Genomic DNA, 14,195 nt, shown 5'->3' with positions numbered 1-14,195 from the left:
AAGAACAAAAGGAAGAAGAACAAGCGATGTGTAAAAGAAAACAAACTTAAATAATTTATGAAAAAAATGGAACTCCAGTATCCGAGAATGTCAGCAAAAAGAAATTATGATTGGGAATCATCTTGTTGCGCCAAACTGGAAAACTTTTTCAAATTGAGACATCTTGAATCATCTACTTTAGAACTTGAGTCATACACATTAGCCATCATACATCTAGCTTCACTTCTTCGATATACATTTTGGTAAATAACACTCAACTCAAATGGCATTGATACAAGAACAACAAGAAAAAGTAACCTTAGATCCCAAACCAGGGTTTGTAGTCAAGACCAAAATCCTTGAATCTAAGGATCTTTCCCAAATCTCGACCAAAGTGTTTATAAACATATGTCATGATCATCAAGTTCCTAAGCCATCAATAGACTTCACTCCAGAAGTTGTATTTCCATTAATTATCGACAATCAATGGGAGATTCCCTTGATTGTGTCCCAAGAAAAGAAAACTACTGATAAGAAAGGGTTTCCTTCACTTGTTTATGATTGTTGTATAAATACTGACTGTTTCAATTGGTGTCAGATAAGTAAAGCTTTACGACTCATTTTGATTGAATGGTGTATTGAATCAGTTGAATTGTTATATCAGGTAGTTTTGGAAAGAGAATATTCGATTCCAAAAATGCTTAATAAAGGTGAACTTTCACATACTATTGTTGGGAAAGATGAATTGGAAACTTCGGGGTTCCAAAAGAAACTTCAAGAATTGAAGGAAAATGAACAATTGGGATTGATTCAAGAGATGTCACTTGATGATAGCAAGGAGGATGAAGCTGATCAAGAGTTGCCAGATTTATTGAATATAAGTAGCCAGCCTTCAACCAAACGAAAATTGATTGAAGAAATTGAAGAACCTCAAATGAGTTCGCGTATTGAAGAAGTTAAATCGAAATCTTCCAAGATAGAGGAAGTCGATCAAGGAGAAGAAGAATTACTTAACTATGATGTAAGCTTCCGTAAGATTGAAGATCCGAAATATAAATTAGCAATTATTTTCAAATGTGATCAAATACCGAGTGGTGAATATCTTGAACTACAATTTTCTCAAGCTTCCTCCACTTTATTATTAACTAATAAATTAAAAGGGTACAAATTCAATAACAACGGTAATAATTTAGATCCCACTAAAAACATTCTAGAAATTCCATTATCACAAGAAATTAAACTTAAGCCTTTAAAGACATTCTTTGTTACTACAACCAATCAATTATTTATCTTTATGTGAAGAAACGCAGCGCATTAGAACCTTCCTAATTAGGATAGTAATTTCGCACATTTGACCCATCTACGAAAAAAGTAAATAAATTCAGCAGCCTCCACAATTTTTTCATTATCAACCGATTTTTTTTATTAATACGAATAGTTTTAACTCATTATGATAAAATTTAATAATATAAATAGATTCCAAATTTCCCCCAATTTGAGAGTTTTCTGCTAAAAAACAGAAACCGAACCCAACTCCAAAAAGCACTAAAATCTCTTGAATAGAATCTATTCAAGTTATGAATGAAACATGAACACTGAAGAAGCTTTACTAACCGGTGCAGTAGATTATGAAAACTATGACACCATTACCCAGGATATCGATAATAAAGAGGTGGAAATAACCACTAGTCTGGAATTAAAGACAATTACCAAATCTTCCATTCCTTTGGTATTCACATTTTTCATGCAATATTTCCTTTCGGTAACATCGATATATGCTGCTGGAAAATTAGGTGCTAAAGAACTTGCGGCATGTTCTTTGGCAGTATGTACGTTTAATATTACTGGATTGGCAACATTTCGAGGTATGGCGACTAGTTTGGATACATTTTGTTCTCAAGCTTTTGGATCTGGGAATAAGACGATGGTCGGAGTATATTTTCAAAGATGTAGTTTAATGATTTTGACAATTACGATTCCTTTGATTATAATTTGGTTTAATTCTGAGGCTATTTTGGTTAAATTAGTACCTGATCCTGAATTAGCCAAAATGGCAGCAACATTCTTGAAAATCCATACTATAGGTGCCCCTGGACTTATATTTTTTGAAACTGGGAAGAGATTCTTACAAGCCCAACATATTTTCGAAGCAGGTACATATGTCTTGGTTATTGTTGCTCCGGTAAATTTCATTTTGAATTGGATCTTAGTATGGCATCCAAGATTAGGTCTTGGCTATATTGGGTTACCTATTGCAATATCTATTACATATTGGTTAATTTCATTATTCATGTTAGGCTATGTTGTATTCATCAATGGAAAACAATGTTGGGGAGGATTGGATATTGCCAGTGCAACTAGAAATTGGAAACCAATGTTATCGTTGGCCATTCCGGGTGTCATTATGGTGATTGCTGAATTCTTGGCATTTGAAGTGTTGACTATATTAGCTGCAAGTTTTGGAACTGAATCTTTGGCAGCACAATCGATTGTATCTAATGTTGCAGCTTTATTCTTCCAAATGCCATTTGCAGTTGCTGTTGTGTTAAGTACTAGAATTGGACATTTTGTTGGGAATGAAAATATAAGAGGTGCAAAGATTAATACTAATTTGTTTTGTTTACTTGGTGGTTTACTTGGACTTTTTAATTTCTCAGTTATGTTCTTTGGTAGAACTGGATTAAGTAAATTATTTACTCAAGATCCTAAAGTATTAGAAAGTTCCAAAGCTCTTCTTACATTGGCTGCAATAAATCAAATTGGAGATGCATTTAATGTTATAGCTACAGGTGTATTAAGAGGTCAAGGAAGGCAGCAGATTGGGTCAATATTATATATGACTTCATATTATTTAATAGCATTGCCATTAGGGTATATATTTGCATTTCCAATGGGATTACATTTGAATGGATTATGGTTGGGATTAATGTCGGGAGTTGGATTTTTAGCCATTAGTTGTGGTATTGTAGCATATTGGGGTGATTGGGAAAAGATATTACGTGATTCTAAAGGAATACATGATGATTAATAGTTGAGTTATATAGAATAGTATACATATGTGAGTAATATATCTTAGATGAAACTTTTGCAATCTCCTTGTAGTTATCAGTAGGACAATGAGTCTCTATCGCGACTCATCCATCTCACATCAAAAAGAAAAAAAAAATTTGAAAAATTAAAATAAAAATCTTTAAAATCTCTTTCTCTTTTGATTTCCATAAAAGAAGTAATCGGCAAAGGATGGCACCAAGAAGAAGATTTGATAAGAAGAATGCTACTACATTCAATATAGTTCACAGAGCACATGATGATTCTCGTTTCTACGACGATGAAGCCTCGGAGCATGTTCTTGTTCGTACTAATGCTCCATCCAAATCAGGAACCACCACCAAGAAGATTTATACAACTACTGAGTTAGAACAAAAACTTAATAAAGACCAAGTCAGAGATAATGAAGGTATGGCTGCTCAATATGGTATCTTTTACGACGATTCTAAATATGATTATATGCAACATTTAAAACCAATAGGTACTTCTCAAGATGGGGTTTTCATTAGTGCAAAAACAAATGATAAACCTAAAGAAACAAAAATTGAAGATCTTTTTAAGGATCAGTTACCTTCTGAAAGTAAGAGAAAGATTGGAGCTGATTTAAATGAATCCGTACCTAAAGAACTCAAAGGGTTTAATCCAAATTTAGATCCTAGATTAAGAGAAGTTTTAGAAGCATTAGAAGATGAAGCATATATAACAGATGACGATGAAGGAGAAGAAGGAGGGGACGTTTTTAATGATTTGTTGAAATCTGGTGAAGTTGAAGATGAAGATGAATTTTACTATGGATCAGATGCTGAAGATTATCAGGATGATGATTATGATGAATGGGATTTGGATAATTATCAAGATGAATATGACCAAAAATATGAACAAGGAGTGCCTGAAGACGATGACTATAAGAATTATGAAGAGAATGATCACATACCTGACGCCAATGTGAATCTGGGTTGGCAGAAAGATTTCATGAAGTTCAAACGAGATACCAAGAATCAAACCAATGATTGGGATTCTGATGATGACTTTGAAGGGGAAGAAGAAGGACATGAAGAGGAAGAAGCAGATGAATTGCCTGAGTTGCCGCAAATAAATGGAGCTAGTAGTAAGAAGAAATCTAAAACTAAATTAAGAAAGAAGAAAGGTGCAATGACTGATACATCATCTTTTTCAATGTCATCTTCAGCATTATTTAGAACTGAAGGGTTAACTTTGTTAGATGATAGATATGAACAACTAAATAAGAAATTTGAAGAGGATGAAGAAGAACAAGAAGAATATAAACCATTTAATATGAAAGAAGAAAGAAATGATTTTGAAGATATGTTGGATGATTTCTTAGATAATTATGAACTAGAAAGTGGAGGTAGAAAGTTGGTTAAAAAGGATGAAGAAAGAAAGAAGTTACAGAATGCAGCTAAGTCAATGACAAGAGGTAAATTAGGTACCAAATCACTTAATGGGGCATTTGATAATTTAAAGATATAGACAGTAAAATAGATTACATTAATTATATAGGTAGTGTACTTTGGTTAAATCTGATTAAAAAATTTTCTCTCCTTGTTAACAATGTTAATTAAAAGAAGAATCTCAGCGGTTAAACCTTTTTTTAGTTCGCCACAAGACATAAAAAAAAACAAGGCAGTAGTCAATTGTTACATTCAATTATTAATTCATTCATTCATTCAATCAACTTTTGATACTTTTGGGGATCTAAAGATATCCAACTGATATACCACTTTAAGTAGGAACACTTTTTATATTCCCAACCAATCAATCAAACTGATTAACTTATATTATTAAAATCAGTTGATTGCTTTCATCCTCAAAGGAATAACAAAAGCCCTTTTCCTAAAACAATCAATCAATCAAACATAATTAATTAATTTAGCCGTTTTTTAAAGGTGACTACTTTTAGCATCTCCATCCTTCAGAAGAATATTTACAATATACAGCAAAGATACGGTTCTACGCTCGGGTTATATTTGCATTTATCTCCCTATCTACTATTATTGCATTGCTAGCATATAACTATTCATCATCAACCCAATTACCTAAATCAGACAACATGGCATCAATCTCAACCACAGTTCCTCGTCGTCATCACCAATCAGTTACTTCCATATCCAAAGTATATGCCGATGTATTAGCTACTAAACCACAATCATTTTGGGATTATGATGAATTATTAATTCAATGGAATTCACAAGAAAATTATGAAGTTATTAAGAAATTAGGTCGAGGGAAATATTCTGAAGTATTTTTAGGAATTGATTTAAGTAGTGGTGAAAAGGTTGTTATTAAAGTATTAAAACCAGTTAAACGAAAGAAAATCAAAAGAGAAATTTCAATATTAAGTAATTTAGTTAAAGGACCAAATGTTATTAAATTATTAGATGTTGTAAGAGAGCCACAACTGAAGACTCCAGCATTAATCTTTGAACATATTAATAATATAGATTTTAGAACTTTATATCCTACATTCACTGATTATGATATTAGATATTATATGTATGAATTATTAAAAGCTTTGGATTATAGTCATTCTATGGGAATAATGCATAGAGATGTTAAACCTCATAATGTTATGATTGATCATGAAAAGAGAGTTCTTAGGTTGATTGATTGGGGTTTGGCAGAATATTATCATCCAGGTACTGAATATAATGTAAGAGTTGCATCACGTTATTTCAAAGGACCAGAATTATTAGTTGATTTTAGATTATATGATTATTCTCTTGATCTTTGGTCATTTGGATGTATGTTAGCATCAATGGTTTTCATGAAGGAACCATTTTTCCATGGGAAATCAAATACCGATCAATTAATTCAAATTGTAAGAGTATTAGGTTCAAATAATTTGGATAAATATCTAGCCAAATATAACTTGGTACTTAGTCAAGAATATGAAGATATTGGTTATTATAATAGAAGACCATGGGAAAGATTTATTAATGAAAATAATCAACATTTAGTGACAAATGAATTCTTAGATTTCATTGATAAATTATTAAGATATGATCATCAAGAAAGATTGACAGCCAGAGAAGCAATGGATCATCCTTATTTCGATCCGGTTAGACCTCAATAGAAATACAACTTCTTCTTTTATTATTGTTTATTAATTTTTTGTTAATTATTATTATTATTATTTAATGGGTGTGTAAATATTTACCAAAGTAAATAGGTTGTGTAAATTTATTTACTTATTTTCTTATAAGCTGACTGGAGGAACTACTACTAGTCAGTTTAATATATATTTTTAATAAGATATGTTTTTTTAGTGTGTATGAATAGAATCGTAACTGGGTTTCAAAGTTGGTTTGGGGCTAGTTAGTGCATATTGGTGTCTTACAAGTTTGGTTGCAAAAATCTTGTTGGAGAGACTGTCAATATTTTTGAGATCTGTATACGATTATTTGCTTTTCTTATAAATCTGTTCTAATGGCTAGAGGTGCTTATAACAGGGTTACTTTAGATATTTATGCGATAAGCATGATATAATTATAGATAACTTAGTATCCTTTTGGCATATCAGATAGAGAATTGTGGGAAAATTTCAACAAAATTTGTATGAAAAATAAGAATCGTCCGAAATAGCTCATTTTCAAATCGCACATAAGAACGTCAATAACAGAACGAATTGGTTCCATATTATTTCTAAGAATTTCCAATCGGTTCTATTGAATTTATCATATCTGTGGACTTTTCTAGTAGAAGCCGTAAATTGCGAGAACTTCTAGAAGAATCGATAAGGAGGGTATTTTTTTTTTCGCTCAATTGATTCCTCCCGAGAAACGCGAATACAAATTGATTGAAATTTTTGCAACGGTTTAACCCCCTTCACTTTCCTTTAAGTTGACACTTTAAACCCAATCCATTCAGAACCCAAGAAACAAGAAAAAATGCCTGAACGTACTAAAGTATTCTTTGATATCACTGCCAATGGTCAACCAAAAGGTAGAATTGTCTTTGAATTATATGATGATATAGTTCCAAAAACTGCTGAAAATTTCAGAAGTTTATGTACTGGAGAAAAGGGAATCTCTCAACATTCTGGAAAATCATTACATTATAAAAACTCGATCTTTCATAGAGTAATTAAAGGGTTTATGTGTCAAGGTGGTGATTTCACTCATGGATCAGGTATTGGAGGTGAATCTATCTATGGTGAAAAGTTTGAAGATGAAAATTTCCAATTACATCATGATAAACCATTCTTATTATCTATGGCCAATGCAGGTCCAAATACAAATGGATCTCAATTCTTTATTACAACTGTTCCAACACCTCATTTGAACGGTAAGCATGTTGTATTTGGGGAAGTAATCCAAGGAAAATCAGTTGTTCGTCAATTGGAATCATCAAAAAAGGGTGAACAAGATAAACCTGTTGAAGATTGGGTTATTAGCGATTGTGGTGAATTACCTAAGGATTATGTTCCAGCAGCACAAGCTACCGTTGATGACGGAACTGGGGATATTTATGAAGAAGTTTTGGAAGATAATGAGACAATTGATGTTAAGAAACCTGAATCAGTTTTCAAAGCTGTTTCTACTTTGAAAGAAATTGGAACTAAATTGTTGAAAGCAGGTGATTTAGAAAAAGCTTATGCTAAATATACTAAAGGTTCAAGATTCCTCGAAGATTATTTCCCAGATGATTTATCTGAAGATGATTTAACTACTTTGTATGGATTAAAATTATCATTATATTTGAATGCAGCTTTAGTAGCATTGAAATTGAAGAATGGGAAGAACACTATTGCTGCTGCTGACGAAGCATTACAAATTGATAGTATTGACGAAAAGTCTAAAGTTAAAGCATTATATAGAAAAGGAATGGGATATTTGTTGGTTAAAGATGAAGATTCAGCTAAAACTTATCTTGAAGAAGCTTTGAAATTAGCTCCAACTGATCGTGCTATTCAAAATGGTTTACAAGAAGTTAAAACAATTGTTAAAGCTCGTAAAGAACAACAAAAGAAGGCAATGTCCAAATTCTTCTCTTAGAGAAACAATATACTGTACATATTATAAATAGCTACAAATACATAAGACTAAGTGTATGTATTGCCTTTATTAGTACTGTAAATTACTCTATGAATATTTGATCCATTATGATCCTGAGTGTAAATTTCATACTGGAGAAAAAATCTTCCATTTTTCAGTCATTCCATCAACAACAACCATTTTTTTTTACAACCAACAAAAACCACAAGCTGATTAATCATCATCATCATCATTTAATCATCACTTAACCAAACAAACCAATCCATCCATCTATCAGAGATAAATCACCCACTCCCTTTACTTCCAGATAACACATTTTACTTTTTCAGAGAAAGTCTCATTCGATTTAAGTAAAGTAATTAAGTTTAGAAAGAAAAAGGCAAACTTTTTACAACAAAGTTTTATCAACCAATTGCATTTTTACATTTATTTGATAAGAATCCATTTTCAAATCAATCTTCATTTCAGTATTTTAATTTGCACTCATTGATTTGATTGCATAATTAGTGTTTTTGTTTATCGTTTTAGTGGATTTCAATTTTTTAAGAAATATCCACCCAGTTGTATTATTTTGTATTTAGAAGAAAGAGAAAACCAATTTTTATTTAATTTATTTAACATATTAATCATAGAAAAATAAAAAAAAAATTAGATCACAATGAGTCGTCAATTTCCATATTCAAGTGCTCCACTTCGTTCAGTTAAAGAAGTTCAATTTGGGTTATTATCTCCAGAAGAAGTTCGTGCTATTTCGGTTGCGAAAATCGAATATCCAGAAACAATGGATCAAGCAACCAAGAAGCCAAGAGAAGGTGGATTAAATGATCCAAGATTAGGTTCTATTGATAGAAATTTTAGATGTCAAACATGTGGTGAAGATATGGCAGAATGTCCTGGACATTTTGGTCATATTGAATTAGCTAAACCAGTTTTTCATATTGGTTTCATTGCTAAAATCAAGAAGGCTTGTGAATGTATATGTATGCATTGTGGGAAATTATTATTAGATGAAACTAACCCAGCTATGGCTCAAGCTATTAAGATTAGAGATCCAAAGAAGAGATTTAATGCCGTGTGGAGTATATGTAAAACTAAAATGGTTTGTGAAACTGATCAAACTGAGGATGACATGCAAGTCGATTCAAGGAATCAACCATCTTCTACTTCTCATCGTGGTGGATGTGGTCACACTCAACCAACTATTCGTAGAGATGGGTTGAAATTATGGGGTACATGGAAACATAATAAGAGTTTTGATGAAAATGAACAACCAGAACGTCGTCTTTTAACTCCATCAGAAATCTTAAATGTATTTAAACATATTAGTTCAGAAGATTGCTATAGACTTGGGTTCAATGAAGATTATGCAAGACCAGAATGGATGTTGATTACTGTTTTGCCAGTTCCTCCTCCACCCGTTAGACCCTCCATTGCGTTTAATGATACAGCCAGAGGTGAAGATGATTTAACTTTCAAGTTAGCTGATATCTTAAAAGCGAACATCAATGTGCAAAGGCTTGAAACTGATGGTTCACCACAACATGTCATTAGTGAATTTGAAGCATTATTACAATTTCATGTTGCAACTTATATGGATAATGATATCGCAGGTCAACCTCAAGCACTTCAAAAGACTGGGCGTCCAATTAAATCTATTAGAGCAAGATTAAAAGGTAAGGAAGGAAGATTGAGAGGTAATTTGATGGGTAAGCGTGTGGATTTCTCAGCTCGTACAGTTATTTCTGGTGATCCTAACTTGGATTTAGATCAAGTTGGTGTACCGATATCTATTGCCAAAACTTTAACATATCCTGAAATTGTCACTCCGTACAATATTCATAGATTAACGGAATTAGTTAGAAATGGTCCAAATGAACATCCAGGTGCAAAATATGTGATTAGAGATACTGGTGATCGTATTGATTTAAGATATAATAAACGTGCGGGGGACATTGCTTTACAATATGGTTGGAAAGTTGAACGTCATTTGATGGACGATGATCCAGTTTTATTCAATCGTCAACCCTCGTTACATAAAATGTCGATGATGGCGCATAGAGTTAAAGTCATGCCTTATTCAACTTTTAGATTGAATTTATCAGTTACTTCTCCATATAATGCGGATTTCGATGGTGATGAAATGAATTTACATGTTCCACAATCTCCTGAAACAAGATCAGAATTATCACAAATTTGTGCTGTGCCATTACAGATTGTTTCTCCTCAATCTAATAAACCAGTTATGGGTATTGTGCAAGATACATTATGTGGTATTCGTAAAATGACATTGCGTGATAATTTTATAGAATATGATCAAGTTATGAATATGTGTTATTGGATTCCTAATTGGGATGGTGTTATTCCTCCACCTGCTATTGTTAAACCAAAACCATTGTGGAGTGGTAAACAATTATTATCTTTGGCAATTCCAAAGGGTATTCATTTGCAAAGATTTGATGGAGGAAGAGATTTATTAAGTGCCACAGACAATGGTATGTTAATTGTTGATGGGGAAATTATGTTTGGGGTTGTTGATAAAAAAACCGTTGGGGCAACTGGTGGTGGTCTAATTCATACTGTCATGAGAGAAAAAGGACCACAAGTATGTGCACAATTATTCAGTTCAATTCAAAAGGTTGTCAATTTCTGGCTTTTACATAATGGTTTCTCTATTGGTATTGGTGATACTATTGCTGATGCAAGTACCATGAAGACAGTTAGTTCAACAATTCAAGAAGCTAAAGATAAAGTCCAAGAAATTATTCTTGATGCACAAAATAATAAGTTGGAACCAGAACCAGGTATGACTTTAAGAGAATCATTTGAACATAATGTTTCTCGTGTATTGAATCAAGCGCGTGATACTGCAGGTCGTTCTGCAGAAATGAATTTGAAAGATTTGAATAATGTGAAACAGATGGTTACTTCAGGTTCCAAAGGTTCATTTATTAATATTTCTCAAATGTCTGCATGTGTAGGTCAACAAATTGTCGAAGGTAAGAGAATTCCATTTGGTTTCTCTGATCGTTCTTTACCACATTTCACTAAGGATGATTATTCTCCCGAATCAAAAGGTTTTGTTGAAAATTCTTATTTGAGAGGATTAACACCACAAGAGTTCTTTTTCCATGCTATGGCTGGTAGAGAAGGTCTTATTGATACTGCTGTTAAAACTGCCGAAACTGGTTATATTCAACGTCGTTTGGTTAAAGCATTGGAAGATATTATGGTTCATTATGATGGTACTACAAGAAATTCATTAGGTGATATTATTCAATTCATTTATGGTGAAGATGGTATTGATGGTACTCAAGTTGAAAAACAATCTATTGATACTATTCCAGGTAGTGATGAAAGTTTTGAACGTAGATATAGAATTGATGTTTTAGATCCAGCTAAGTCTATTCCAGACTCTTTATTAGAATCAGGTAAACAAATTAAAGGTGATGTTAAATTGCAAAAGGTATTAGATGAAGAATATTCGCAATTATTAGAAGATCGTAAATACTTAAGAACAGTTTGTTTCCCTAATGGTGATTTCAGTTGGCCATTACCAGTCAATTTACGTCGTATCATTCAAAATGCTCAACAAATTTTCCATAACGGCCGTTACAAGGCATCAGATTTACGTTTGGAAGAAATTATTTATGGTGTTCAACAATTAGCCAGCAAATTGTGGGTTATTCGTGGAGATACTCCATTGACAAAAGAAGCTCAAGCTAATGCTACATTATTATTCCAATGTTTATTAAGATCAAGATTATCTGCCAGACGTGTGATTGAAGAATTCAAATTAAATAGAGCATCATTTGAATGGGTATGTGGTGAAATTGAAGCTCAATTCCAAAAATCTGTTGTTCATCCTGGTGAAATGGTGGGTGTTGTAGCTGCTCAATCTATTGGTGAACCAGCTACTCAAATGACTTTAAATACTTTCCATTATGCCGGTGTTTCTTCCAAGAATGTGACTTTGGGTGTTCCTCGTCTTAAAGAAATTCTTAATGTTGCTAAGAACATCAAGACTCCAGCATTAACTGTTTATTTAGAACCTGAAATCGCAGCTGATATTGAAAGAGCCAAGGTTGTGCAATCATCTATTGAACATACGACTTTGAAGAATGTTACTTCATCTACAGAAATTTATTATGATCCAGATCCAAGAACTACTGTTATTGAAGAAGACTATGATACTGTTGAAGCATATTTCGCCATTCCAGATCAAAAGGTTGAAGAATCTATTGAAAAGCAATCTCCTTGGTTATTACGTTTAGAATTAGATCGTGCTAAGATGTTGGATAAACAATTAACTATGGCTCAAGTTGCAGAAAAGATTTCTCAAAACTTTGGAGAAGATTTATTTGTTATTTGGTCAGATGATACTGCTGATAAATTGATTATTCGTTGTCGTGTTGTTAGAGATCTAAAATCATTAGATGAAGATGCCAATGCGGAAGAAGATCAAATTTTGAAACGTATTGAAGCTCATATGCTTGAATCTATTTCTTTGAGAGGTATTAAAGGTATTACAAGAGTGTTTATGATGCAACATAAGGTTAGTGCACCTGATGAAACTGGTGAATATAAACAAGGTAAAGAATGGGTATTGGAAACTGATGGGGTTAATTTGGCTGATGTCATGGCTGTACCAGGGGTTGATTCGTCTAGAACTTATTCTAATGATTTTATTGAAATTCTTTCTGTATTGGGTATTGAAGCAACTAGATCGGCATTATATAAGGAAATTTTGAATGTTATTGCCTTTGATGGTTCTTATGTTAATTATAGACATATGGCTTTGTTAGTTGATGTTATGACTTCTCGTGGACATTTGATGGCTATTACTCGTCATGGTATTAATAGAACTGATACTGGTGCGTTAATGCGTTGTTCATTCGAAGAAACCGTTGAAATCTTGTTGGAAGCTGGTGCATCTGCAGAATTGGATGATTGTAGAGGTATTTCAGAAAATGTTATGTTGGGGCAAATGGCTCCATTAGGTACTGGTGCGTTTGATGTTATGGTTGATGATAAGATGTTGCAACATGCTCCATCTAATATTGCTATGCCAACTAGTGGTGAAGAATTTAATGAAGAAGGTGGTGCTACTCCATATAGAGAATATGAAATGGAAGATGATAAGATTCAATATGAAGAAGGTGCTGGATTCTCACCTATTCATACTGCTGCTGTTTCTGATGGTGGTGCTGGAGGTTTGACGTCTTATGGAGGACAACCAACTTCTCCATCTGCTACTTCTCCATTCAGTTATGGTGCTTCTTCACCTTCATATGGTGGAACATCCCCAGGGTATGGATATTCTCCAACTTCACCAAGTTATTCTCCAACTTCCCCATCTTATTCACCTACATCACCAAGTTATTCTCCAACATCTCCATCATACTCGCCAACATCACCATCATATTCACCTACTTCTCCAAGTTATTCTCCAACATCTCCAAGTTACTCCCCAACATCACCAAGCTATTCCCCAACATCACCAAGCTATTCGCCTACATCGCCAAGCTATTCACCAACTTCCCCAAGTTATTCACCAACATCACCATCTTATTCTCCAACATCACCAAGCTATTCACCTACTTCTCCAAGTTATTCACCTACTTCTCCAAGTTATTCACCAACATCACCATCCTATTCGCCAACATCACCTTCATATTCGCCAACATCCCCTCAATATTCGCCAACATCACCTTCGTATTCTCCTACATCGCCACAATATTCACCAACATCTCCAAGCTACTCACCAACATCTCCTCAATATTCCCCAACATCACCATCTTATTCACCTACATCTCCACAGTATTCACCAGGATCACCTGAATATTCTCCAAACTCACCAAAGAAGGAAAAGAAGGATGATGATAAAGAAAAAGAATAAATACGAATATAAATTTGTGTTGTGTTGTGTCAGTGTTGTTTATGTGTATCTAGTATTTTGTGTAAACGTTTATTTGAATTATTATATATAAGTTAATATAAAGTTGTAAATCTTTTAGAATGTTCTCTTTGTGAAGTTGGATCAAGACGGTAGATTTGTTCTTATTATAGTCTAGTCCTGTTTATTCCTCCGTATCTACTTCTCTAAACCCTCAAACTCCTCTGAGATTGTGTTGCAAAAAAAAAAATACAAAGATT

General features: G+C 33.2%; 6 protein-coding genes across 6 annotated transcripts; all 6 read left to right on the top strand. All coding sequences in view use genetic code 12, as the record gives it.

Annotated features, from left to right (window-relative positions):
- Window positions 1-262: 262 nt before the first annotated feature.
- On the top strand, window positions 263-1,279 carry J8A68_002610 (uncharacterized protein; the record flags this gene model as incomplete). Its single annotated transcript, XM_049406379.1, has 1 exon — window positions 263-1,279. One exon carries the CDS (start codon window positions 263-265, stop codon window positions 1,277-1,279), a length of 1,017 nt encoding a protein of 338 aa, XP_049264093.1.
- Window positions 1,280-1,567: 288 nt separating this feature from the next.
- J8A68_002609 (uncharacterized protein) lies at window positions 1,568-3,007 on the top strand (the record flags this gene model as incomplete). Its single annotated transcript, XM_049406378.1, has 1 exon — window positions 1,568-3,007. The coding sequence occupies one exon, from the start codon at window positions 1,568-1,570 to the stop codon at window positions 3,005-3,007; it is 1,440 nt and encodes a 479-aa protein (XP_049264092.1).
- Window positions 3,008-3,219: 212 nt separating this feature from the next.
- On the top strand, window positions 3,220-4,518 carry LTV1 (Ltv1p; the record flags this gene model as incomplete). The annotated part of the gene is made up of 1 exon (XM_049406377.1): window positions 3,220-4,518. One exon carries the CDS (start codon window positions 3,220-3,222, stop codon window positions 4,516-4,518), a length of 1,299 nt encoding a protein of 432 aa, XP_049264091.1.
- Window positions 4,519-5,098: 580 nt separating this feature from the next.
- On the top strand, window positions 5,099-6,121 carry CKA1 (casein kinase 2 catalytic subunit; the record flags this gene model as incomplete). Its single annotated transcript, XM_049406376.1, has 1 exon — window positions 5,099-6,121. The coding sequence occupies one exon, from the start codon at window positions 5,099-5,101 to the stop codon at window positions 6,119-6,121; it is 1,023 nt and encodes a 340-aa protein (XP_049264090.1).
- An 814-nt stretch (window positions 6,122-6,935) lies between these two features.
- CPR6 (peptidylprolyl isomerase) lies at window positions 6,936-8,042 on the top strand (the record flags this gene model as incomplete). Its single annotated transcript, XM_049406375.1, has 1 exon — window positions 6,936-8,042. The coding sequence occupies one exon, from the start codon at window positions 6,936-6,938 to the stop codon at window positions 8,040-8,042; it is 1,107 nt and encodes a 368-aa protein (XP_049264089.1).
- A 658-nt stretch (window positions 8,043-8,700) lies between these two features.
- RPO21 (DNA-directed RNA polymerase II subunit RPB1) lies at window positions 8,701-13,938 on the top strand (the record flags this gene model as incomplete). Its single annotated transcript, XM_049406373.1, has 1 exon — window positions 8,701-13,938. One exon carries the CDS (start codon window positions 8,701-8,703, stop codon window positions 13,936-13,938), a length of 5,238 nt encoding a protein of 1,745 aa, XP_049264088.1.
- Window positions 13,939-14,195: the final 257 nt, after the last annotated feature.

This window comes from Hemisphaericaspora subhashii (genome assembly GCF_019202705.1).
Source record: "Hemisphaericaspora subhashii strain CBS 10753 chromosome Unknown scaffold76, whole genome shotgun sequence".
NCBI lineage: Eukaryota > Fungi > Ascomycota > Pichiomycetes > Serinales > Debaryomycetaceae > Hemisphaericaspora > Hemisphaericaspora subhashii.
This window is presented reverse-complemented; position numbering and strand designations above follow the sequence as displayed.